The sequence below is a fragment of the Armigeres subalbatus genome, chromosome 3 (assembly GCF_024139115.2).
Source record: "Armigeres subalbatus isolate Guangzhou_Male chromosome 3, GZ_Asu_2, whole genome shotgun sequence".
Taxonomy (NCBI): Eukaryota; Metazoa; Arthropoda; class Insecta; order Diptera; family Culicidae; genus Armigeres; species Armigeres subalbatus.
This window is the reverse complement of record NC_085141.1, coordinates 31642802-31668936: the sequence shown is the minus strand read 5'-3', so window position 1 is coordinate 31668936 and position 26135 is coordinate 31642802. Positions and strand designations below refer to the sequence as shown.

The window sequence follows — 26135 nt, the reverse complement described above, 5'->3', positions numbered from 1 at the left end:
ATTTAATTTTTAGAACCATCCTATCCAAAATTCAAAACTTCTTTTAAAGTTTTTTGAACCGTTGTATAACCACACGGGAAAAAATCAGTTCCCTGAAATGGGAACGTAGTTCATGATTTCAGGAATCCAGTACATTGTCATGGTATGAAAATACACTATGAACTTATTTCGTGATTTCATGAATTTGATTCATGATATTGTATTTTATTTTTAAGTAACGCATCCAATGCGATTACGATTATTAAGATTGAAAAAAAAGCTCAACATGAGGATCGAACTCGAGTTCACTGAGGGCGAGCCCAAGGCGCTGCTTCCCGGTCGTACTTGTTTCTTGGGAACAGAACAATCAAAGTGTAACTGGTTATGTATTTCATTGACTGTTGAGCATTGTAGTGTGCTATTAATAATGTTCTTGTAATCATGAACTATAATCATGATTTCATAAACTGACAAATTTTATGATATTTCTAAAATTCTACTCTGTTCTAGATTGTTTATCAATGAACTTACTGTATGGTTCTCTCTCAATTGGCTTACAACTATAACAGGTAGAAAATATTGGTAATGATTTTTTTTTCAGGCAATGCAGCGGTTTTCAGCCTTTTTTCTTAACACGTACCCCTTTGAACTTATGCTGTTATTGTGGTACCACCGATTATTTCCGCTGTAAATGAAAATAAGCGTAACTCATAATATATATTAAAACCCAACTTAATTTACTGTTTAGTGATACTGCCAATTAGCTAATAAGGTTTGATGTGCCATTTTCTTCATTATTTTTAAACGCAACGCTCGTCGAGCTGAGTCCATTGGTATATAACACTATGGCTTTGACTGACTATACATATCTATGTTTCGTGATTAAGGTCACTCCTGACGGAATCCAAGTTCCAAAAGGGCTCGCGTTTTCGGGGGCACATCACTCGATTCAGAGGCAGCGCACAACTGTCATTTTTGTTGATTTAGCTTTGCTGCGTCGCAGCATGCGTGAAAAAATAAAAATGACAGTTGTGCATTGCTTCCGTATCGAGTGGTGTGCCCCCGAAAACGCGAGCACTTTTAAACTTGATTCCGTTAGAGTGACAACAAATGATTATACAATCAAGCCATGTGGTGAATTTCAAATTCACCACACGGTTATTTTACTCCTATTATCAAAAGTTCAAAACCAGCGTAATATTTTTGTACAATGCTGAAATTAAAGTCGATTGCTTAGCATGAGTAATCAAACGATATACAGATGTTGTGATCCCCATGGACGTTGCTGTTCTCTCAATTCGTGCTCTTGAAAGATCACTAGAAAAAGCACGTGGTTTCCAAGATGGCCGATTTGTGGCTTTGTTGTACCTTAACCAGAATCAGTGAAATTGTGAAATGATTGGCTGGGAATGTTCCAGCATTATCAGTGTGCAAGTTGGCTCAATAGTTCAAATGGTTAATAACGGCGCCGGCCACGTCCTTGTAGTCAGTTAGGAAGAGGGCAGGAATATTAGTAGGTGCTTTTTGTTATTTGAAGACCGTGTTTACTCTGCGTCTGCGCGATACCGTGCACGCACCATACTTTGCGCAGTTAAGGAAATACAAAATTGAATCAACTCGTACAACTTACAGAAAGTAGCTATCTGCCTGAAATAGTTTCCATGCTGTATTATTATTATTATATTATTGTTTGAGAACTAAATTTGGTACAAAAATCTAAAATAAATAGTAAATTGAACTTCAAAGCAGACCCCTTATTATATGCCTAACTCTGCGCACATAACTTGGAAAATTTCTAACACGATGCTAGCGTCTATCACAATTTTTCATCCAAACTTTATTTTTTCGGCTATACTACTATTACAATTTATGTTCATTCCATTTGTAGGCATATTTGAGCATATTTGAGAATATGAGGATGCCCGGCATTATTTTCTTATGATTCGACATACTTAGTATGTTTTCACGTCTGTTGGTGGATGTGCAGCCTCATTTATGTACATTGGCCACAGCTAACAAAAGTACTTTTTTGCGTAAACCCTATTCCGACGAGGTATATCATAAATGTTGAAATTATCGAAGAAATACGAGTTGTGCGCAAAATAAGGTACACTGTATTGAAAAATTGTTCCTAACATTGCGCATCATCTATTTTAAAGAGAAATGTAAATAACTAACCAAATTCTCATGAGATGGCTTCTACAATATTATAATTATTGGGTCCATGTGTAATCAGTTGTCAGCGAATGTAAAAATTTACAAAAAATACAGTTTTTCGGGTGAACCGTCACTTGTCATTTGTGCTAAGAACACGCCATTTTGGTCATTTTCACTGTTTTCAGTACAAGTTTTGACTATTAAAATGAAAAATATGTCATTTAACAGCGAAAAAATGCATGCACTGTTATGATAACATGTATATTGTGCTGACAAGTAATAATTATATTTCGAAATGCAATTTTAACGCATTCTATTACAAAAATATCCGCAAAATGCGCAAAGTTAGGAGCTGCGCAAAGTTGGGTACGACCATGCAGTGGCGTAGCCAGAAAATTGGTCTGGGGGGGGTTTTCTGAACATTTTTTTTCTCGAAAAAAAAAAATTTCTTCCCAAAATTTTGTCTCTGGGGGGGGTTTTGTACCCAAAACCACCCCCGTGGCTACGCCACTGCGACCTTGCCATTCTTATTACACAATGCAATGATTTTAACTAACCATGATTCGGCCGCACAAAGCAGAACAAGTTCACTACCTGTACACCGAGCAGGAACACGATCAAATGCATATCAATTGATTTAGCGAACATCAAATAGGGTAAAATGCCCAATAGTGGACCCTCAACCAATAGTGGACCCTCCAGCCATTTTTTCATTATTACAGCACAATGGAAACATTTTGCTATAAAATTCCATCAGGAGAACCTACCTTACAGTCCTATGATTTGATTACATGCATTGGAAATGCTATGGAAACTCAAATTAGATGATTTTTTACAATTCTATAAAAAATAAACACGAGAGTGTCCATTATAGGAATATTTTGGGGGGTCCATAATAGGGAAGAAGAACGTCCCGAAACGAAACATGAAAATCAAATGAAGTGTCGAATATAGGGAAGCAATTTCCTATTATGGACCCCCAGGGGGTCTACTATAGGGCGAATTTGTTGGAATAGTGTGCGACGTTTCGCTGTAGATCGAAAATGGATTAGAAGCGGGCGCCGGTTAGTTGTAGTTGCTCTTTGGTATAGATTAAGAAATATTGTTTTGGATGAATTGTATATACCTATTGTTGAATAAAGAGAACTGTAGCTGATGGCAGAAGTATCAGTCAGTAGCCTGCCGTGGTGTAGAGAGGGAACTCTAGTATTTGTTGTTCTTCGTGAGGGGGTTTCCTTCTTCTGGCCAACAGGTTATGGGCCCAGGAACGATTCCCGTTCTCCATCTTAGTGGGATGTTATTGCCGTCGACGTTATCGCAGTGGGATCATGGATCGGCCGCATAAGTCGCGTGGCGCAGTGGGATCATGGATCACCCACGTAAGTCTTGGGTAGCGCCGGACGGCATTCATCAGGAGGTTGGAACGTTCGGTAGGATGCTGGCTGGTCAGCAGGCGTCTAGGAGGAGCGTCGGAACATTCAGGAGCTGGTCAATAGAGGGTGCTGTACAAACGTCGGATAGAGACCATTTGTACGGGCAACGGATTGGGCCAGAAGGAATTGTTCAGCGAAGAGGAGCTCTGGACGGGAGGCTCGGTGTTAGGAGGAGCTAGGAGAGTTGCAAGGTGTGCAACACTAAGGAGGAGTGTTGGAATAGTGTGCGACGCTTCGCTGTAGATCGAAGATGGATAAGAAGCGGGCGCCGGTTAGTTGTAGTTGCTCTTTGGTATAGATTAAGAAATATTGTTATGGATGTATTGTATATATCTATTGTTGAATAAAGAGAACTGTAGCTGCTGGCAGAAGTATCAGTCAGTAGCCTGCCGTGGTGTAGAGAGGGAACTCTAATTGTTATTCTTTGTGAGGGGGTTCCCTTCTTATGGCCAACAGAATTCAGTCTGACTTAAAAATGTTAATTTCGAAGAATAACGTCGAGTATTTGAGTGTTTTATGTATGTGAAGAGCAGATGCAGAGCTTGATATAAGATATCACGCAAAATTAATATTTTGAAAATTTCCACTCATTATGCCCGGAAGAGCAAAATTTCGCTACTAGGGGGTCCACTATTGGGCATTTTACCCTAGATATTTTATCATTTTCGCGACGACTAAAACACGCACTGCACTTACCTGCTCGATGGCTACTCCACTATTGGTCTCCGAGACTGCTATAAAAAGATCATTTCCGGAGTGAAATGATATCCTTTCTGTCCAAGAAAGGCATAAATGGACCTGAAATCTAACGGGATATATGGCTCTCTAAAAAGTTGTCTGAAATTTTCGTTATTCCAATTCAAATTTATACAAGTTTAAACATCAAGCTTCCTACAAGGACTTTTCGAGGCTCTCGAACATCTAAGCTTCCAAGTCTCCTGAAAGTAGGATTCCGAGCCTCTTGATGGGAAGCTTCCGAGTCTTATGAAAGGAGGCTTCCGAGCATCTTGACAGGACGCTTCTGAGCTTATTGAAAGAATTCCGAGCCTTTTGAAAAAAGAAAAAAACTCTTGAAAAGAGGCTTCCGAGCCTCTTGAAAAGAGCCTTCCGAGCCTCTTGAAAAGAGCTTCCGAGCCTCTTGGGAGGAGGCTTCCGAACTTCTTGGAAAGAGGCTTCTGAGCATCTTGAAAGGACGCCTGTCTGCATCTTGGAAAAAGGCTACCAAGCCTATTGAAAGAGGATTCCGAGCCTCTTGAAAGCAGGCTTCCGAGGCATCTTGAAAAGAGGCTTCCGAGCCACTTGGCTTCCGATTCTTTTGGAAAGAGGCTTCCGCGCCTATTGAAAGGAGGCTTCCGAGCCTCTTGAAAGCAGGCTTCCCAGCTTCTTGAAAGGAGGCTTCCGAGCCTCTTAGAAGGAGGCTTCCGATCCTCTTGGAAGGAGCCTTCGAGACTCTTGAAAGGAGGCTTCCGAGCCTCTTAAAGAAGGCTTCCGATTCTCTTGAAAGGAGGATTCCGAGCCTCTTGGAAGGAGGCTTCCGAGCCTCTTGGAAGGAGGCTTCCGATCCTCTTGGAAGGAGCCTTCCGATCCTCTTTGAAGAAGGCTTCCGAGCCTCTTGGAAGGAGGCTTCCGATCCTCTTGGAAGAAGGCTTCCGAACATTTTGAAAGCAGGCTTCCGAACCTTTTGGAAGGGAGCTTCCGAGCCTCTGGGAAGGGGGCTTCCGTGCCTCTTGAAAAGAGGTTTCCGAGCTTTTTAAAAAGAGGTTTTTAAGCCACTTCCGAGCCTCTTGAAAGCAGGCTTCCGAGCCACTTGGAAGGAGGCTTTCGAGCTGCTTGGAAGGAGCCTTCTGATCCTTTTTGAAGAAGGCTTCCGAGCCTCTTTGAAGGAGGTCTCCGATCTTCTTGGAAGGAGCCTTCCGATCCACTTTGAAGAAGGCTTCCGAACTTCTTAAAAGGAGGCTTCCGAGCCTCTTGAAAGGCGGCTTCCGATCTTCTTTGAAGAAGGCTTCCGAGCCTCTTTGAAGGAGGCTTCCGAGCCTCTTGAAAGGCCGCTTCCGAGCCACTTAGAAGGAGGCTTTCGAGCCACTTGGAAGGAGCCTTCCGAACCTTTTTGAAGTAGGCTTTCGATCCTCTTGGAAGGAGCCTTCCGAACCCCTTAAAAGGAGACTTCCGAGCCTCTTGGAAGGAGGCTTTCGAGTCTCTCGAAATTAGGCTTCCAAGCCTCTTGAAAGGAGGCTTTCGAGCCTCTTGAAAGAAGGCTTCCGAACCTTTTGGAAGGAGGCTTTTGAGCCACTTGAAAGAAGGCTTCCGATCCTCTTAAAAAAAGGCTTCCGAACCTCTGGAAAGGAGGCTTCCAAGCCTTTTGGAAGGAGGCTTCCGAGCCTCTTGAAAGGAGGCTTCCAAGCCTCTTGAAAAGAGGTTTCCGAGCCATTTAAAAGGAGGCTTTTGAGCCACTTAGGGGGTTTTCGAGCCACTTTTAAGGAGCCTTCCGATCCTCTTTGAAGAAGGCTTCCGAATCTCTTAAAAGGAGGCTTCCGAGCCTCTTGAAAGGCGGCTTCCGAGCCTCTTCAAGACGGCTTACGAGCCACTTAGAAGGAGGCTTTCGAGCCACTTGGAAGGAGCCTGCCGATTCTCTTTGAAAAGACTTCCGAACCGCTTAAAAGGAGACCTTCGAGCCTCTTGAATGGAGCCTTCCGAGCCTCTCGAAATTAGGCTTCCAAGCCTCTTAAAATGATTCTCCCGAGCCTCTTGAAAGAAGGCTTCCAAACCTTTTGAAAGGAGGATTCCTATCCTTTCGGAAGAAGGCTTCCGAGCCCCTTGGAAGGGGGCTTTCGAGCCTCTTGGAAGCAGGCTTCCGACCTTCTTGAAAGGAGGCTTCCGAGTCACTTGGTAAGAGGCTTTCGACCCAATTTTAAGGAGCCTTCCGATACTCTTTGAAGAAGGCTTCTAAACCTCTTAAAAGGAGGCTTCCGAGCTTCTTGAAAGGCGGCTTCCGAGCCTCTTGAAGACGGCTTACGAGCCACTTAGAAGGAGCCTTCCGATACTCTTTGAAGAAGGCTTCCGAACTTTTTGAAAGTAGGATTTCGATCCTCTTAGAAGAGGCTTCCGAACCTCCTCAAAGGAGGCTTCCGAGCCTTTCGAAAGCGGGCTTCCGACCCTCTTGAAAGGAGGCTTCCGAGTCACTTGAAAGGAGGCTTTCTAGCCACTTTTATGGAGCCTTCCGATCCTCTTTGAAGAAGGCTTCCAAACATTTTAAAAGTAGGCTTCCGATCCTCTTGAAAGGCCGATTCCGAACCTCTTGAAGACGGCTTCCGAGCCACTTGGAAGGAGCCTTCCGATCCTCTCTGAAGAAGGCTTCGAACCTCTTTAAAGGAGGCTTTCGAGTCTCTTTGGAGGAGGCTTCCAATCCTCTTGGAGGGGGCTTCCGAGCCTCTTGGATTGGAAGGAGACTTTCGAGCCTTTCGGAAGGGGCCTTCTGAGCCTTTTTTTTTGTCTGGCTCGTCTCCGGCCTTCTGAGCCTCTTGAAGGAAGGTTTCCGCGCCTTTTGAAAAGAAGGTTTTTTTGGTTTTTGAAGAAGGTTTTTGATCATGGGATAATAAATTCCTGACCTGATCGAAGATTTTCCGTTACTCCTTGAAGGACAGCTCAGGACCGGAAAACGGAGAATTAAAATTGGCGTTTTGTGATTCCGTGGGGGACTCGAAAGTTGGAGAGAGACGAAGATCTGCGGATGCTAGTCCGCTGGAACTCAGCTGATAATTCGTCAACGGAGACTTGACCGGCAAAATATTCTCCTAGAGCGTTTGCCACCTCATGGTGATCGGAGCTGGTACGATCCGGTGTGTCAAGATGGATGGGGAAAGGACTTCGCTTACCACCCAAGCAACCAAAAGTTCGGATTAGACTTGAGGATTGAACTAAGAAGTTCACATTTAGTTCGATTATAGCTCCATTGTTCATAAACCGAACTTAACTCTCAATTAATACTATTAATGAACTTGAAAGTTCAAGAAAGTTGCTTATTCCTCTTCATCTGAACTTTAAAGTTCACGTTATGCTACTTAAATTATTGTTCCGAACTTCTAACAAGAAGTTCGGTTGAAGTACTAACCGTACTTCTAATCAGCTTGAAAATCAATATTATTCCGAACTATAAAGTTCACAGCACTCTACTTTGGAACTTGTTCCGAACTTCTAATATCAAGTTCACGATGGCACAAACCGAACTTGTCAGCACAATAGTTCACAAAATTTTTTTTTTCACTTCACAAGTACAAAAAAGTTCTGAATAATACCACGTAGGAACTTGAGCATAGGCACACTGCTACAAAAACAAAACAAAGCCAAACTGCTCAAAGCCGCCTATCAGGTCCACATGAACTTTTTATAGACTTTAAAGCTCAGAATCAAGCTCCATACGAACTTTTTGTGAACTTTCAAATTCAGAATCAGTTCAGTATGCACTTTTTGTGACATAAAGTTCACATTTAGTGTCACCTTGACATTACACGCACTTTCTAGTTCACATTTTATCCTCATGTCATATATGAAATCAACTCATGAAGTAAAGTTTTGCCACTTTACATGTCGATCGTATGGAGCAGTTGTACGCATCCCGCACTATAAGAGGAGGACTGGAGTTCAATACTTGTGATAGGTGCATCGTCACATGGAATCTCGCATCCTAAATAAGAACAGCATATATATTCTAGTGAAAAATCATTGAAAAAAAAAATTGAAAATAGTTCTAACCGTACATCACCTTGTGGTTTTTATTTTATTTTGTAAAGTACACTTTAAGTTCTTTGTTCAGCTGAATAGCATGCTATACAGGACTCTCACCGAACTTTTTGTGAACTTTGATGTCCACTTTAGAAGCTTGAAAATGACTAAATGTGAACTTGATAGTTCGGTTAACTACTTAAAAAGTGAGCTGAATAGAATTCTATTCAGGATCCCTCTTGGAGCTGATTAAGCCAGGAATGTACTGTTATCCGAACTTTTGGTTACTTGGGCACTTAGTGCGTTCACTTTTCCCAGAGTTCAGCTGAAGATTGCCGGGGTTGACCGATTCGAGAAAATCCTCCTACTGCTTTCTCTTTGCTTCTAGAATCACTGACTTGCTTTCATATTGTTTTTTTATGGCCATGGAGGGCACTCACCTTCTTAGGATGACCGGCGGAAAGCCTATGCAGCGCTCGGAGCGCCTTTCTTCCCACCTGAACCTCATGACCCGTGTTGTACTAGTTCAGTACTAGTACTAGTTTAGTACTAGTACTAGTTTAGTACTAGTACTAGTTTAGTACTAGTACTAGTTTAGTACTAGTACTAGTTTAGTACTAGTACTAGTTTGTGGTATGAATGCAACGGCGGCATAAAATATGGTTTTGGTGGATTTGGGAAGGATAGTGAGCGTGTTTCGTTCAAATTCGTGTCGTAGGTTATTGTCATATGCCTCTTGGTTGGCGGAATCATAGCGCCATCTTAGTCTCCCTGTGGTTCCGGGGACGAGCCGTTGACAGTGACCGAAATTGGACAATGATTGCTGCCGAATAGATCGATGGATACTTCCCATTAAAGAGATGCATCCCATGAGAATATAAACTGTCTGGCTACGGTCACAACGATGGCAGTGGCCGAGTGGCCGTTGAAGAAAGTGAGCGAACCGTTGCACGGTGGCTAAAACCGTGTTTTTAGCGCGTTTATTTAATAGTACATTTATTATGCAATTTAGCGTAACGGTGTCTTCGAGACATTTTATCAGTAAGTTAATGCGCTTTTTTATCTCACTTTTGGCGGGATTGCTCAGTAAGCTGAATCCCTCTAAAGAAGCGCATTAACTTACTGGTAAAATGTCTCGAAGACTCCGTTACGCTAAATTGCGTAATAAATGTACTATTATATAAACGCGCAAAAAACACGATGCGCCACTGTGCGTTGTTAAGAGTTACTAGGTCCGCATTCTCCGTGGAGATCAGAACTGGCAACACCCCGGCTAGATGATGTGCGTTCTTGTCCCCCATGAGGAGGATAGGATCGGGGGAGTTGGTAATGATGTAGCTTACCTTTCCCTTGATGCCCGGTAGACAGTCGCAGGGTAAGTAGAGATTTACCACGCTGACTTGATAACAGCCTCGGACACGGACTACGATAACTGGATGGTCCTCGTCGAGTTGAAATTTCATTAAAAGGGGAGGGAGCGGTCCACCCAAGCAACCAAAAGTTCGGATAACAGTACATTCCTGGCTTAATCAGCTCCAAGAGGGATCCTGAATAGAATTCTATTCAGCTCACTTTTTAAGTAGTTAACCGAACTATCAAGTTCACATTAAGTTATTTTCAAGCTTCTAAAGTGGACATCAAAGTTCACAAAAAGTTCGGTGAGAGTCCTGTATAGCATGCTATTCAGCTAGACAATGAACTTGAAGTGTACTTTACAAAATAAAATAAAAACCACAAGGCGATGTACTGGAAGAACTATTTTAATTTTTTTTCAATGATTGTTCACGAGAATGTAGATGCTGTTCTTATTTAGGATGCGAGACTCCATGTGACGATGCGCCTACCACAAGTATTGAACTCTAGTCCTCCTCTTATAATCCGGGATGCGTACCACTGCTCCATACGATCGACATGTAAAGTGGCAAAATTTTACTTCATGAGTTGATTTCATATATGACACTTGTCTCAAAGTTCACCATAAGTTCAATTAGGATAAAATGTGAACTAGAAAGTTCGTATAATGCCAGGGTGGCACTAAATGTGTACTTTATGCCACAAAAAGTTCATACCGAACTGATTCTGAATTTGGAAGTTCACAAAAAGTTCGTATGGAGCTTGATTCTGAACTTTAAAATTTATAAATGTTCATGTGGACCTGATAGGCGGCTTTGAACAGTTTGACTTTGTTTTGTTTTTGTAGCAGTGTGCCTGTGCTCAAGTTCCTACAAGGTATTATTCAGAACTTTTTTTGTATTTGCGAGTAGAGTTTCCATCCCGGGACATCCCGGGACAAAAAATCCCGGGATTTAGGGAAATTCGGGATTTCCCGATTCCCGGGATATTATTTTTGAAATCCCGAAAATCCCGGGATACCCGGGACAAAAAATACTGTTTCATTTCTGGTTCGCAAACAGTGTAATTTTTCATCTTACAAAAGTTATTTGTTTGGAACGCGAAACCCAACATAGGTGATAAACTCATATTTTTATATCCCATCAGACATGATTTTTTTCCAAATTCATTTATTTGGTAGGCTCAGGCATGTATACAGAGCCAAGGTTTTTTGTGATGCACAATCGATATCATCTTATTATTAAATTAGTAAGAGAGGAACAGACATGAAAATATCGGAGATTAATAGAACACCTTCACAAAAAATATTAGATTCCCCTATACCACTCAATGGAGGACTACTGACTGATACTTTTTCCAGCAGCTACAGCTCTCTATTAATTAAACCACAAGTATCTACAGTACAAGATCAGTTACATTTATTTGGCGCCTGCTTCCTACCCATCTCCCGTCTACAGCGAAATTGTGTTCACTTGCTGATATTCGCCTTGCTAATCTCCTCGCGCTGCCCGAGCAGTCAGACCCCGATGCTCTGCCTATTTTTTTTAGTTTATCGATTCGATCAAAATCAACTCTGGTCAACAGGCTGCAATCAATTTGTCCAATTCTCAGCTTCTGTCAAAATCGTATACCAACTTTAATCGCGTAATCTATTAACCCCATCTTTTTCATCTTTATCGCAGCAAGCGATTACGTTGAACACAATTAACTTTTGAAATCTGTTTTTTTTGGTCTTTCTAAAATATGAACTTCACCCCTGAACATTGAATAAAATCGTTTTTAAATCAAAAAATAAGTTTTCTAAGGAAACATAGAAAAATCCCGGGATCCCGGGATATATGTACAAGTTCATCCCGAATCCCGGGACAACGAAAATGACCGGGAAATGGAAACTCTATTTGAGAGGCGAAAAAAAAAAATTTTGTGCACTTTTGTGCTGATAACAAGTTCGGTTTGTGATATCGTGAAACTTGATATTAGAAGTTCGGAACAAGCTCCAAAGTAGTGTGGTTTGAATTTTATAGTTCGGAATAATATTGATTTTCAAGTTTTCCGGTGTTGAACGTAGTCTGTAGATTAAAAAAACACCTTAATAAAGATTTAAAAAAAAAAAGATTTTCAAGCTGATTAGAAGTACGGTTAGTACTTGAACCGAACTTCTTGTTAGAAGTTCGGAACAATAATTTAAGTAGCGTAACGTGAACTTTAATGTTCAGATGAAGAGGAATAAGCAACTTTCTTGAACTTTCAAGTTCATTAATAGTATTAGTTGAGAGCTAAGTTTGGTTTATGAACAATGGAGCTATAATCGAACTAAATGTGAACTTCTTAGTTCAATCCTCAAGTCTAATCTGAACTTTTGGTTGCTTGGGCATGGATTCGAGTACAACCCGATTGTGCTCCCGAAGGCCAATAATCCACGGTGGGCGTGCGTGTGCAGTTCTAGGTTGGGAAGGTTGTTCCTGTAGCCGTGATTTTTCACTGGAGATAAAGATTGGCCTCCAGCGGGAGGGTGGGATTCGGGAGGTGAGCAAGTGTGTTTCCTTGGTCCGAAGCAATAGAAGGTAGGGGCAAATCGTTCGATGTACCAGTCGTGTTTTGCTGGTCAGGGGGGAAAAATCAGATGATGCTTTAAGTTATTGTCCCCCGGAAGAAACCGGAGGGGTGCCATAGTCGACGGGAGACTCGTGCATGGTCAGATTTGGATGTCGGAACCGAAGAGAGGGTCGGAAAAAGGAGCTCGGTCAATTTGCTGGATGTCGTTCATCGGGGAAAAATGATGCGTCCCGGGCACGCCTAACGGGAAACACTTGACTTCCTCGGAATCCTACAGAGAAGCAGCGGCTTGAAATCTTGAGCTTGACAGTTGGCTTGCAGAGAGAAAGTATATCATCGCGGAAAAATAAAATCAAATTTCTTTTCATTGCTATGTTTTTATGGGATGAACATATGATCTAAGAGATTCAAGTCCAGGAGCAGTAATTCAAGTTGATGCCGTCTTCAAATTGATGCAAATTTCGATTATGTTGATAATAGTCACATTCCAAAAAAGTGGTAATAATTGTTATTATTATTGGCCAAACACCTGTTAGCTGGCTCGTTCATTTCTCTTTATTTTGCTATAAATAGTGCGTGGATACGTGTGGAGGCGCATGATACATTATAGGTTGGATTTTTTTTCATTTCTCTTCGGATTGTAACTCTGATTCTGTTTTAAGGAGCTCCAATGTCTCACCATCTATCTCTCAGTTTTGATATAGGTACTCACCATCGATTTTCTTTTTCTCCGTAGTATATGAGAACATTCCCAAAGAATCGCGACCACCACCAACCCCACCAAGAAAGTCATGACAAATGGATTTTTAGAAAGCTCCATGCCGAGTAAATAGACATGAAAGAAACCCCTCCCAAAATGCAGGCCGCTGAACAAAATGGCCGAAATGGCGGATCTACATACAAAGTAACGCATATAAACCGTAAAAGTGATACGAAGCGGGCAGAACATGGTGCTGCCGATGTGACTTCACCTGGAATGGAATGTGTTTATTTGTTTCAAGTGTAGGCTATTCTTTTTAAAGTTTTGATTACGAAAATATATGCATGAAAAAAAACTACACCTCTCAGAATAAAGTATAGCAATTTCGGCGGGAAAAACATTGAGTAACGCAAACGCACTCTCGGCCGATGAGAAAAGGGCGGAACGAAAACAAATACACTCAAAAACAAAATAACAATACATACAAATACATATACAGACACACCCCTAAACTAGATAATTAGGTAAAGAAGAGACCAGTTGTTGAAAGTTGAAAGAATGATGAGAAGTGAGATATTGTTTCATAGTGTTTAACTTATTGATTGTTTTCGTCAAATAAAGAAGGAAATGGTGAGACAGATGAAAAGCGCGACGCTTCACCGGAAACGGTAATTTTTCCATCAATACAAACAAATCTAAGAGCCGCTCCTCCGCTTGATACTCACTTCCTCCCGGAGAGAAACTCAATTGTCTATTGTATAAAGGGGAAGCTTGCGCCTATCTGTAGTGTTGGACCGCGGATGGAACAGATTTATTATTAGTGTATCTAGTCTAACAAATTGATGAAGGAGAAAAATACAATTTCCATTATGGGAAAATATACAAACTGAGCTCTCAACATATATAAAAGGATTAAAAAGATTATTATGGATCAAATGCGAGTTAAACTCATGAGCTGTGTTAGAGGAGCATGGAGGAGAGTAAACTCAGAGGTGAAACTTGGGAGAGAGGAGCTCAGCTAAAATGTGAAAAAGTACGTACACTCTGATTAAATATTAGGCAAAAACCTTTACAAATACAAGCTGCAAATGTGATTACCGCAATGAAGAGCGCAGTAGGATGGTCTTTGACTTTTTCTGACAGTTAATACACGCCTACTGCAAAACGAAAAACGAAAGAAAAGTTATATAGAGTAGAAGCGCGCGCCGAGAATAAATGTGCGAAAAACTTCGCTTGTTTTTGAGATCATTTGTTACACGTACGCATTGGGGCTCTCTCGTCGACGTCTCGTTGGACGTTGCGAGAGGGCAGTTCTTCGTCGAAAAATTAGGTTGTAAGGCTTTATAAGTTGTATCGCACCGCTCCACAATCATGTTCTTTTTACGTTAAGGGTCATATGATTTGTTTTGTTTTTTTATTAAAGCAACAAGTATACACACACGTACACACGCACCCATGCATGAAACAATTTGGAACTAGCCCGGAGGGAAATTTGTATCCGAAAAATTAGTGGTTTTACTACGAAGCAATCTTAAACAGAAGTTGTATGTTACAAATGGTTACAAGTAAAAACTGAAAGAATATATCAATTTACTTTCATTGTTTTTGGTTTTGTTTTCTTTTATTTTGTTATCACATTTTCCTTTCATGTCCACTCATTACTTTTGTTCGTTCAATGCGTGAAAATATGTAGTTAAATTGCCAATTTGATCAGTAACTAGATACCAAGCGACAAAACAATTATAAATGTGCTGGATGTATTACAGTAGCGATTTGCCCCACCTTTACCAATAATAGCAGGTACTGGGCAACAGAACCCCCTTCTCTCATAGGAAACATTATATTTGAATGGAAATAGTGATATGAATTATCGATTCATTGAAATGACGGCGCCAAGCAATCAACGAACGATGAGCAGATAGAGTTTACTACCAGTATATTTTTGTAACTGATCCCGAAAACAAACCAAATCACTGTGAAATAGCATACCGTACCAAAAAAATGTTTGCTATTATCGATTTACCGGAAACTTGGAAATAAGTTGAGGTTCATAAAAATAATGTCATCATTCGCTGCTTTCTTCCAATCACATCTGAAAATATGCCCGAATTCTCGAACATTATCTATGACAATATCACGTTACGTTACGTTCTGTTTAAGAAACAACAAGCCTACCACAAATAATCTAATACTGCAAGTATTGAGCCGTTTCGATAAAAACGCTTCTTCCCGATCTTACGTCGCCTCTCGATCTTAGTTAGGTATGCAAATAAAAAGCGGATTTAAATTAAATAAACAAACAGACATGAACAAAACAAAGAACACCGAATGAAACCAATAAAAAAGAGTACACTAAACTACGGAGAGATTATTAGTAGAGATTATCTATTATACTTGAATAAAACTAGCTGGGACGAACAAAGTTGCTGAGAGAAATTTCAAAAGAGAGTTTTCGTTGGACACCGAACCGAAATTCCTTCATGGACAATACAACTTGAACCTTTTCCTTCGGGGCCATGTCCGGCCCATCACAGTCTTAGCGATCGATTCAACAATTTCAAGTGCTCGTAGATATTATACGAAAATTGTGCAGATTTTATGTCTAAACACCAAAATTGCTCTGAAAGGGAAAAAAACTGATATCGCCCCAATTTTGATAAATCCTGGAAAACTGGAATTGTCGATAAAAATAAAATTAATAATTCATTCGGAAATCTCTTTAGGAATTCTTTCGGCAGTTTCTTCATAAACACGTTTTGATTTTTGTTTTCGAAGATCCCTTCAGATCTTCCTTTGGGAGTTCTTAGAAGAATTCATTCGAAAATTCCTTATGGAATTATGTTTGCAGGGTTCTTTTGTTACAACAGTCGCGGATTTCGCGATTTTTGCGTTTTTCGTGGATTTATCGCGAATTTGCTAGTGGCGATAAACGCGGTTCCCTTAAATGTTGTCGCGGATTGACATTATTGCATTTTTTTTTCGGAAATCGCGATTTTCGAATCTTATGAAAATGATTAGATTGTATTTGGAACTTAGTCTTCGTTTCCAAAATTTTTAGAGTGAAATCAGGAGTGATTCAGTTTCATTCCAAATTTTCAACCACTATTCTAGTTTGAATCTGGAGCCAAATAGAACAAACTCGCTGGTTTCCCCACCAGTGTTCTATTCATGTTTTCAAATTTTCAATTAAATGAAATCATCATGTTGGCGCCAAGAAAGGCGGCGTAATTGCAAAGTGGATTGATCCGTAGATAAAATGACGCATTCATACACCAAAACAATTGGAAAATATTTGAATCTCGTGATTCAATCGTGGTTCAAATCTGCAGAAAATAGAACGGAGCGTTATACCAGTTTTATTTTTTTGACATTTGACTGTTATAAAAAATGAATCTAGAACAGCTGCTGGGAAAGAATGTTTCAGATTCATATTCAATCTGACAGCCCCGAACGATTTGAATCACTGCTCATTTTACCCTTACAGTGGTATTATGCGCTCGATAATGGCAGCCGTGTGAGTGCTTTTTTGACATTCCTATGTTGACATTTTGAGTGCCTTTTTCACAATCACAGTAGTCCTTGATTTACTGAAAAACATTGGCACTCAACCGGTATCAACAAACAAACAAATGTCAAGCATTTACTTCTACGTTATTCAAGGATTTGGTAATAACTTTTCTCATGGATTATTTTTATTGAATGAATGTTTGAATTTTATTTTCTTGGAATGAAGCCTCAAGATGATTATAATCAGTGTTTTTTTATATGTAAAGAATTTTGGAAAAGAAAAAGTTGCAACCGAGCACCTGGGTTAGGCACTATGCAGGTAGTGGCCTGGAATCGCTACACTCAGCACTATCCAGTTGCCTCCGGTCCGTAATCAAGCAATACTTCAAGGGGACATTTGAGCATTGCGCTCAATGCTCTAGGTGTGATTGAGCTCAGAATTGCAAAAAGAGCAGTTGATATGTTACAGAACAATTATAGAATGTTGTACGTTGATTAAATGAACTTTTACTTAGCTTTCTGCTGATTTAATAGGAGCTGAATTGTGTATTTTTGGATTTAATGATCGAATCATGTCAGCCGAAAACTATATATATAAAAGTTCATTTTCAACGTACAACATTCTGTGAAATTATTCTGTAGCATACCAACTGCCGTTTTTGAAATTCTGAGCTCAATCGAGCAATTAGAACTAATTTCCAGATCGAAAGAGAAGAGTGACGGAGGTGTATTTTTCTATACTTTCTGGCTGAAATCCCCATACAAACTTCAAATCAAGCGCCAGCTTATGCAACAAGCGATTAAGTTGAAATTTTGAGAGATTGATAAAGATTAAAAGGGGGGGGGGGGGCTCATGTTTCACGCATACATACCTTCAACTAACCCTTCGTCGAATCCATGAAATACGGGCTCTACCGTTTCGGGTTACGATATGTTTGCCTTAGCCTTATTCCACACTTGATATAGATTTGTATCAAAAACTGCTCCGTGCCACTCTCCGATCGAACGACAGGTTTGAAAAACGCTCAACTGATCAGCCGTTAAAATGATTCCAGACGACTCACAAAGGATTGTTCAACTGCTACCGCTGACGAAGAGATTGTTGGCAATGTGGTCTCCGCTGCAACAACTCGTTGCATAACTTGGGTTGGTGGTATGACATCAAGTCCTCCAATTAAAGATGAATAGTTGACAGCTTCTGGCTCAAATGGATATAGGCCGCAACGCCTAAAGCCGTTAATCAAGATCGATGGCAAGTTAGTCATACGATCTACAGCACTTTTCAAAAGTGGTGCGATTTCTTTCCTCGGTAACATTTCTCCATTATTACTAATCCTCCATTCTACCAAAACTTGATTCCAATAACTCTTGAGTGGACGGAAGAACCTGACGTCTAGTGGTTGAGTTACTTGAGTAGAATTCTGTGGAAGACAGATAAGAATCATGTTCTTTTCGGCGCACAATTTCGTCGTGTTGGGTGATACGTGAGACTTATGCCCATCGAGAAACAGTACTAGGTACAGGAAATGGTGTCTTTTGCTGAACAAGCCAAGGAAATACATCTCTGAGGAATAGAAAAAATGTGTCCCTATTCATCCACCCAGATTCCGTTTTCCCTGCGGCCCAGCCTTCTGGCAATCTCTGCCAAATTTCGCTTGGCATTCGAGATTTATATGGATTGTAACACTTGAAGCGAGTTCCAACTGTTTGAACTTAATTTTGGTGAGAGTTTTGCCAATGAAATGTTTCGTGTAAATGTAAATGTAACGCAAAAACTTTATTTGAATTATATAACTTAATTAAATTTTTGCTAAAAGCATCCATAACCCTAATTCAAATTTTGAAGGAAGTACTAGATTCACAAAGCCCCTGGAGTTGACCAACTACCAGGAGAGCTGTTTAAACACGGTGGTGAGGCACTGGCTAGAGCGCTGCATTGGGTGATTACCAAGGTTTGGGAGGATGAGGTTCTGCCGCAGGAGTGGATGGAAGGTGTCGTGTGTCCCATCTACAAAAAGGGCGATAAGCTGGATTGTAGCAACTACCGCGCAATCACATTGCTGAACGCCGCCTACAAGGTACTCTCCCAAATTTTATGCCGTCGACTAACACCAATTGCAAGAGAGTTCGTGGGGCAGTACCAGGCGGGATTTATGGGTGAACGCTCCACCACGGACCAGGTGTTCGCCATACGTCAGGTATTGCAGAAATGCCGCGAATACAACGTGCCCACACATCATCTATTTATCGACTTCAAAGCCGCATATGATACAATCGATCGGGACCAGCTATGGCAGCTAATGCACGAACACGGATTTCCGGATAAACTGATACGGTTGATCAAGGCGACGATGGATCGGGTGATGTGCGCAGTTCGAGTTTCAGGGGCATTCTCGAGTCCCTTCGAAACGCGTAGAGGGTTACGGCAAGGTGATGGTCTTTCGTGTCTGCTATTCAACATCGCTTTGGAGGGAGTAATTCGAAGGGCAGGGATTGACACGAGTGGTACGATTTTCACGAAGTCTGTCCAGTTATTTGGTTTCGCCGACGACATTGATATCATGGCACGTAACTTTGAGAGGATGGAGGAAGCCTACATCAGACTGAAAAGCGAAGCTAAACGGATTTGACTAGTCATCAATACGTCGAAGACGAAGTACATGATAGGAAGAGGCTCAAGAGACGTCAATGTAAGCCACCCACCACGAGTTTCTATCGGTGGTGACGAAATCGAGGTGGTTGAAGAATTCGTGTACTTGGGCTCACTGGTGACCGCCGCACGGTGTAAAAAATGGATTATTATCGAAGTTTCATGTACCTCTGATTTTTTTTTTCACAGAAAGTTAGGCAAGGCCATTAGAAATGAGGTACGGGGTGTTTTAAAATATTTCATCGGCGATTTTTTGAAAAAAGTGATTTTTATTATACCGTACAAAAAGTCAATTGATAACCCAAAAAGCATCAATCATTGTAATTTACCCCTCAACATTGATTATATACACATTTTTAGTCTTTTTGCCTTTCTCGTATCTATATAGATAACGTATCTTGACTCGGAAATAAAATTTAAAGTTCAAGCGTTTCCAAAGTATTTTTAGTGTTATTTTTTATGTTTTGAAATCTTTGCTGAAACAATAATCTATCTCTGGCATCTATATTGTTCTCTGATGAATATTGTTTTTGCATTTCTATCTTCTGACATTTTTACTAGATGACCTGCCCACTGAAGTGCGCCGTATTTTATGAGATTCAGAATGTTTCTCCTTTGATATTGGATTTTGCTTGTAATTCATGCGTATGAGCCACATGTCTTTTTTGGCCTCTCACCGAGTATTGTACGCAGCATATTCCGCTAGAAAATCTGAAAGTATCCTAGGCTGCTTTTAACGTTTCATGCCCGTAATTATCCACCCGAAGAATTGAGGAATTATAAAAAGCGATTTTCGTTTCCAACTGAGTTCTTTTTCTTCACCAGAGCGTAGAGCTATGGAAAATTATGGACGAGAACAGCTTCCCTGGGAAGCTTACCAGACTGATCAAAGCAACGGTGGATGGTGCGCAAAACTGTGTGAAGATTTCGGGCGAACACTCCAGTTCGTTCGAATCGCGCCGGGGACTAAGACAAGGTGATGGACTTTCGTGCCTGTTGTTCAACATTGCGCTAGAAGGTGTTATGCGGAGAGCCGGGTGTAACAGCCGGGGTTCGATTTTCAACAGATCCAGTCAATTTATTTGCTTCGCGAATGACATGGACATTGTCGGCCGAACATTTGCAAAGGTGGCAGAACTGTACACCCGCCTGAAACGTGAAGCAACAAAAGTTGGACTGGTAGTGAATGCGTCAAAGACAAAGTACATGCTTGTGGGCGGAACCGAGCACGACAGTTCCCGCCTGGGAAGCAGTGTTACGATAGACGGGGATACCTTCGAGGTGGTCGAGGAATTCGTCTACCTCGGATCCTTGCTAACGGCTGACAACAACGTTAGTCGTGAAATACGAAGGCGCATCATCTGTGGAAGTCGGGCCTACTACGGGCTCCAGAAGAAACTGCGGTCGGAAAAGATTCGCCACCGCACCAAATGTGTCATGTACAAGACGCTCATAAGACCGGTTGTCCTCTACGGACATGAAACATGGACAATGCTCGAGGAGGACTTGCAAGCACTCGGAGTATTCGAGAGACGGGTGCTTAGGACCATCTTTGGCGGTGTGCAAGAAGACGGTGTGTGGCGGCGAAGAATGAACCATGAGCTCGCCCAACTCTACGGCGAACCCAGTATCCAGAAGGTAGCTAAAGCCGGAAGGGTACGATGGGCAGGACATGTTGCAAGAATGCCGGACAGCAACCCTGCAAAGATGGTGTTCGCTTCCGATCCGGCAGGTACGAGACGGCGTGGAGCGCAGCGAGCGAGATGGGCAGACCAGGTGCAGAACGACTTGGCGAGCGTGGGGCGTATCCGAGGATGGAGAGATGCGGCCTCAAACCGTGCATTGTGGCGTCAAATTGTTGATTCAGTATTATCTGTTTAGATGTTAACTAAATAAATGAAATGAATGAACATGAAACTTCGATAATAATCCATTTTTTTACACCGTGCGCCGATAACGATACCAGCAGAGAAATTCGGAGGCGCATAGTGGCTGAAAATCGTACGTACTTTGGACTCCGTAAGACGCTCCGATCGAAGAGAGTTCGCCGCCGTACCAAACTGACTATCTACAAAACGCTTATAAGACCGGTAGTTCTCTACGGGCACGAGACCTGGACGATGCTCGTGGAGGACCAACGCGCACTGGGAGTTTTTGAAAGGAAAGTGTTGCGTACCATCTATGGTGGGGTGCAGATGGCGGACGGTACGTGGAGGAGGCGAATGAACCACGAGTTGCATCAGCTGTTGGGAGAACCATCCATCGTTCACACCGCGAAAATCGGACGACTGCGGTGGGCCGGGCACGTAGCCAGAATGTCGGATAGTAATCCGGTGAAAATGGTTCTCGACAACGATCCGACGGGAACAAGAAGGCGAGGTGCACAGCGGGCAAGGTGGATCGATCAGGTGGAGGACGATTTGCGGACCCTCCGCAGACTGCGTGGTTGGCGAAGTGCAGCCATGGACCGAGCTGAATGGAGAAGACTTTTATGTGCAGCACAGGCCACTCCGGCCTTAGTCTGATAATAAATAAATAAAACTGGATTCTCTGCCGCCAATAGGGCATTTCGAACACCATTACGAAGGCAACTGTCTCCACTGCTCGACATTACCAGCACATCTATCCAACAGAAAGGCGCGAAGGTATGTGTAAGCCACAGAATCACGTGCCACACCATGGGATGTAATGGGTGGAATGGGATAGGAAAATCTGTTAACCTGCGATATATCGAAAGCTGTTACCTATCGCCTATATAAGGATCCAACCCCCCCAAAATCGGGTCTCTTTTGGATTCTTGGAATCGACAAAACAAATCTTATAATTTAAAGTGGTTGAGTTCTTTGCTAGTGAATTGAACCTGTGAAATAGAATACCAACGGTGAAATTATCACCTGTTTTATAAAATCTTTTTGGAGTTCCAACTCCCAATCTAACTCGCGAGGACGCTAAGAGTGTAATATGTGCTTTTAGTGGCCACTTAGTGGCATACTGGTTCTCCTTATCGCCAACGTGAGACCAGAAAGTGATTGAAAGGTCGCCTCCCGATTAGAAGCTTAAATCGGCACGAATGAGAATCCGTTATAGAACCGCCTAGGCAAGGTGTCGTGATCCGCGAGTTAGATTCAATTCCTTTCAATAAAGACTACAGTGACTAGCGCTGTCGAAAGAGATTTCGCTTATAGCGGAGTCGCAAAGATCGTCCGTTACCATGCGATCAGGTCGTACGTCACCAAACGACCAGAAAACCACGTTCCGTGATCGGAAAGATTGCAGCCCTGACGAGGGTGAAGCGCTCGAGTAATTCTACGGAAAGCAGCCAGCAGAACGAGTTCCGTGCGACGCAAGGACCAGGACAGCAAGAAATCCAGAATCGGTTAAGCAGTGAGTGAGCCTACAGTTTTTTCCTTAAATAAATAGTGAAATTGTTCAAAAATAAGCAATTGCTTAATAAATATATTTTAGTTTATTTGCTGGGTTGGTTGCATAATCTATTTTTTTTACAGTTTATTGCGTGCGCTGAAAGAAAGTTTTTCCAGGTTGAGAACAGAAAGTGAAACAGGTGAGTTTTCCCCAGCACGTTGGGCCGACCCTGAGAGATTAAAAGAGGTGAGCTGGCTCGGGACGTGAGGACGTCCATGCCACAGACGCATGGGCGTCATTGGTAGTTGCAGGATACAACATGAGCGTTGGGGCCAATTGTCCAGCAGCATTACCATAAAACAGGGCTGTGTACGATTCTCTATCGGAGTTTCCAACTTTAGCGTGAACATATTTTTGACCAGAACCTGCCAGAACAATTTCTTTGGTTGGAACTGTTCGTACCGCTGTCAGGGTATTTGCTTAGGGTTCTTTAAAACGTCGGATAACCCTACTTCTGCAAAATATTCACAAATTTCGATGAACCATGATCTTATTCGTGGTTCAGAGACGATAGCACGGTGCTTTGTTAGCGCTACTCGCCGCGAAATCTCCGGATGACGTTTGAGGAACAGCCTGATCCATTTTCGACCGGGAATGCCGTTTTTGAATGGGTAGGGCTGCGACGACGATTTGATATGATGTGCCACACACGATGCTAATCTATTTGTGTTTACCGGAAATCCTTTTTTGGCATTGTTCAGCAGCCACTTTACAATCCGTTATTCGACGTCAGTTGAGAAAACAGTGTTTTTTCCCGGGCTGAGGTTAGAATACTTGCCCATTATCTTATCGCGCAGTGTGGTATTTGGAATTCCGTTCATCCTGGCCGCTTCACGTATAGAACTTTCGGATTTCAACATTCTCACGGCTTCTTCTACCTTTTTTCGATGATACACCATGTGTTTACGGATGCTTTTTTTTGTGATCCATTCTCCAAACCTACAGAAAGGAATTGGGAACGGAAATAATTTATTGTATCCTTATTTCGGTCAATTCAAATTTCACGTTTTATCATCTCAAATCGAGAAAATTTAGTCAATAAATGTTTAAAGCACTATAATATTACCTTATATGTCACATAAAGCTGCTGTGTTTGACAGTCGTTCTTAGCCAGTGAATTAACGAAAACAGTCAAAATGGCGGCTGCATAGAAGACCAACAAAATATGTTTATTTTCACACTGTTAAACGCTATAAATGTCTTAATACAGTATCCCCCCGCTTATCCGGACCTCGCTAGTCCGACGACTCGTTAGTCCGGATCTCACTAATTCGGAATTTTCCGGATTAAAAAGTATCAACACCCATTTAAACACATTATGCTGTCAGTTTTCAAATTTGTGCTGTGATTTTGTTTTGGTTCGTTTGTATGGATTTGACAGTCGGATTAACGAGAGAAACCCCGATAGTCCGGCCATACATTTGTCGGATCAGCGGGGGTATACTGTATTGTGTTTCATTTCATAAAAAAAATACAATGGTAATATGCAGTTATTTTTAGTCATATAAATATAGTTATTTGTTATTTTGTTTTGTGTGAACGGAATTAGGAGCTGATTGGAAGCACGGTACGGCACAGCACGGTAATTCACCGTTACTACACGTGAATGCTAACAAAAATGCTCAGCTCTAAGATCAACTTTTAGGATTAACCTATTAATAATTTTTACCATTTGCATAATCAATTCAATTGGCTGATATAAACAGTTTCGAAAATTTGCTTTAAGATGAACTTTTGGAATCGATCACTTTTACGGATGTTTTGGATTTCCCGGAGGGTTGTTTGTTGTCATCTTATAAGACTTAAACAATGTATTGCGTATACAATTTGCCCGTATGGATGGTTACGTATGAAATAACGATGCTCTGGAATGATTTTTTGATATCGGCAGCTTTCACGGATGTTAAGAATCTTCCAGATTACCGTTTTGGGAGCATTTGCGGGTCGCAGAAGACATGCACAATTGATTGCACAGACATTTCGCCAGTATGATTGATTATGAAGAAATCGCGAAGCTCTGGGAAGATTTTTTGGAACTGGCCATTTTACGGATGTTGCGGATCTTCCGGAGAACTATTTCTGGGACATTTAGAGGCCACTGAAGACTTCAGTGTTGATTCCACCCACAATATGCCAGAATTGATAATTACCAAAAAAATCGCGAAGCTCTGGGAAAAACTTTTTAAATTGGCCACTTTTACGGAGGACCTTTCTGGGACATTTGGGGGTCATAGTAGACTTTAACTATTGATTGCACCCACAATTTGCCAAAATAAATGGTGATGATGATGATGATGATGATGATGATACTACCATCAATTGTAGCAAGGCAGCTGCCGATAGCACTGGCCATATCTGACAAACGATTTGATCATGATTATACTATTGTTTGTATTTCATCAAACTCCTGTATGAAGGGCCAAAAATGGGTGGGGTGGTTCCATAAGCAGATACACTTAAGCGAATCCACGGGATGAATAGAGAATCTCCTTCCAGAAGAAAGTTCGTACACACAATAATATAATCTAGCCCTCGTTTACCAGATTGACCTAATAGATGGGGAGAAGAGCCCGCCCTTTATCCACGAGATGTTAACAACAGGAAGTTGGCGATTCCACTCTTCCTATCCAAATCGCTTCAATCGGGTGCCCTGATGGCTTTTTTTTTAAGTTTATAATCATATAGTTTCAATATAATTTGGTAAAAATATATAATGGAATTCTCTCACCAAGTTTCAATTTGCTTGTCCTGGATGACCTTTCTTCAACAACAGCTAGTTTTAGATTTATGATGTCTTCAGAGATGAATTACCAATAGTTCCTGGTTTAAATCGGGGAATATGCTTCGTTCTGGCTCAAAGATCGAAAAATAGACCTCTCGATTTCTGAAAAGATGAAATAAAAAGTCGGAGAGCAGTATCATACATAATAACATGAGCAGATGTACATAAAAAAAAGATTATCATAAAAAAATTTCAAATGAACAAACATACTTTACATACATTTAAAAAAGACAAATGAAATATAGCTATATGGACAAATAACATAACGATGAAAATAAACATAGGAATATATGAATTCTCGTAGTATCAAAAATCCACTCTACATAGTTAACTAATCAATCGAATGCTGGTATCAGATCATAATCCTAATATGTAATTGTGTTTTCATAGCTAAACCAAAAAAAATCGAACGTATGAAAGTTCTTAAAGAACCAGGAAAAATATTGTAGTAATGGGTGTATAGAAAAAGAACCGGTGAACCACAATTTAAGCACTTTGTATTCCCAAAGACGTCAAATACATATAATATTTGTTTAAAAAAGGTTTCAAAAATTCAATTAATATGATTCGCATCTAATGGACTTTTACATAGAAAACGAATTGACGGAAACATCATTTTCCGATACAGATTCCCCACTTTAGATAAAAGTAAAGATAATTTAGAAAATACCTGAAAATTATGTAAGAAATAGAATATACCATTTGGCCAAAAAATCATACAGCTGAATAGGTCATTTGGCCGAACAGGCTATTTGGCCGAATAGGTCATTTGCCCGAACAGGTAATTTGGCCGGACAGATCATTTGGCAAAATAGGTCATTTGGCTGAATAGGTCATTTGGCCGAACAGATTATTTGGCCGAATAGGTCATTTGGC

The 26135-nt window shown here is 41.2% G+C and overlaps 1 protein-coding gene across 1 annotated transcript in view; it reads left to right on the top strand.

Moving 5' to 3' along the window:
- The window catches only part of LOC134221556 (tyrosine-protein phosphatase corkscrew-like), a 102652-nt gene extending 88151 nt beyond the window's left edge, over positions 1–14501 (top strand). The window contains 1 exon segment of the mRNA XM_062700749.1: positions 12934–14501. Coding sequence (XP_062556733.1) covers positions 12934–12992 — 59 coding nt within the window. The 3' untranslated portion in view covers positions 12993–14501.
- The last annotated feature ends 11634 nt before the right edge of the window (positions 14502–26135 follow it).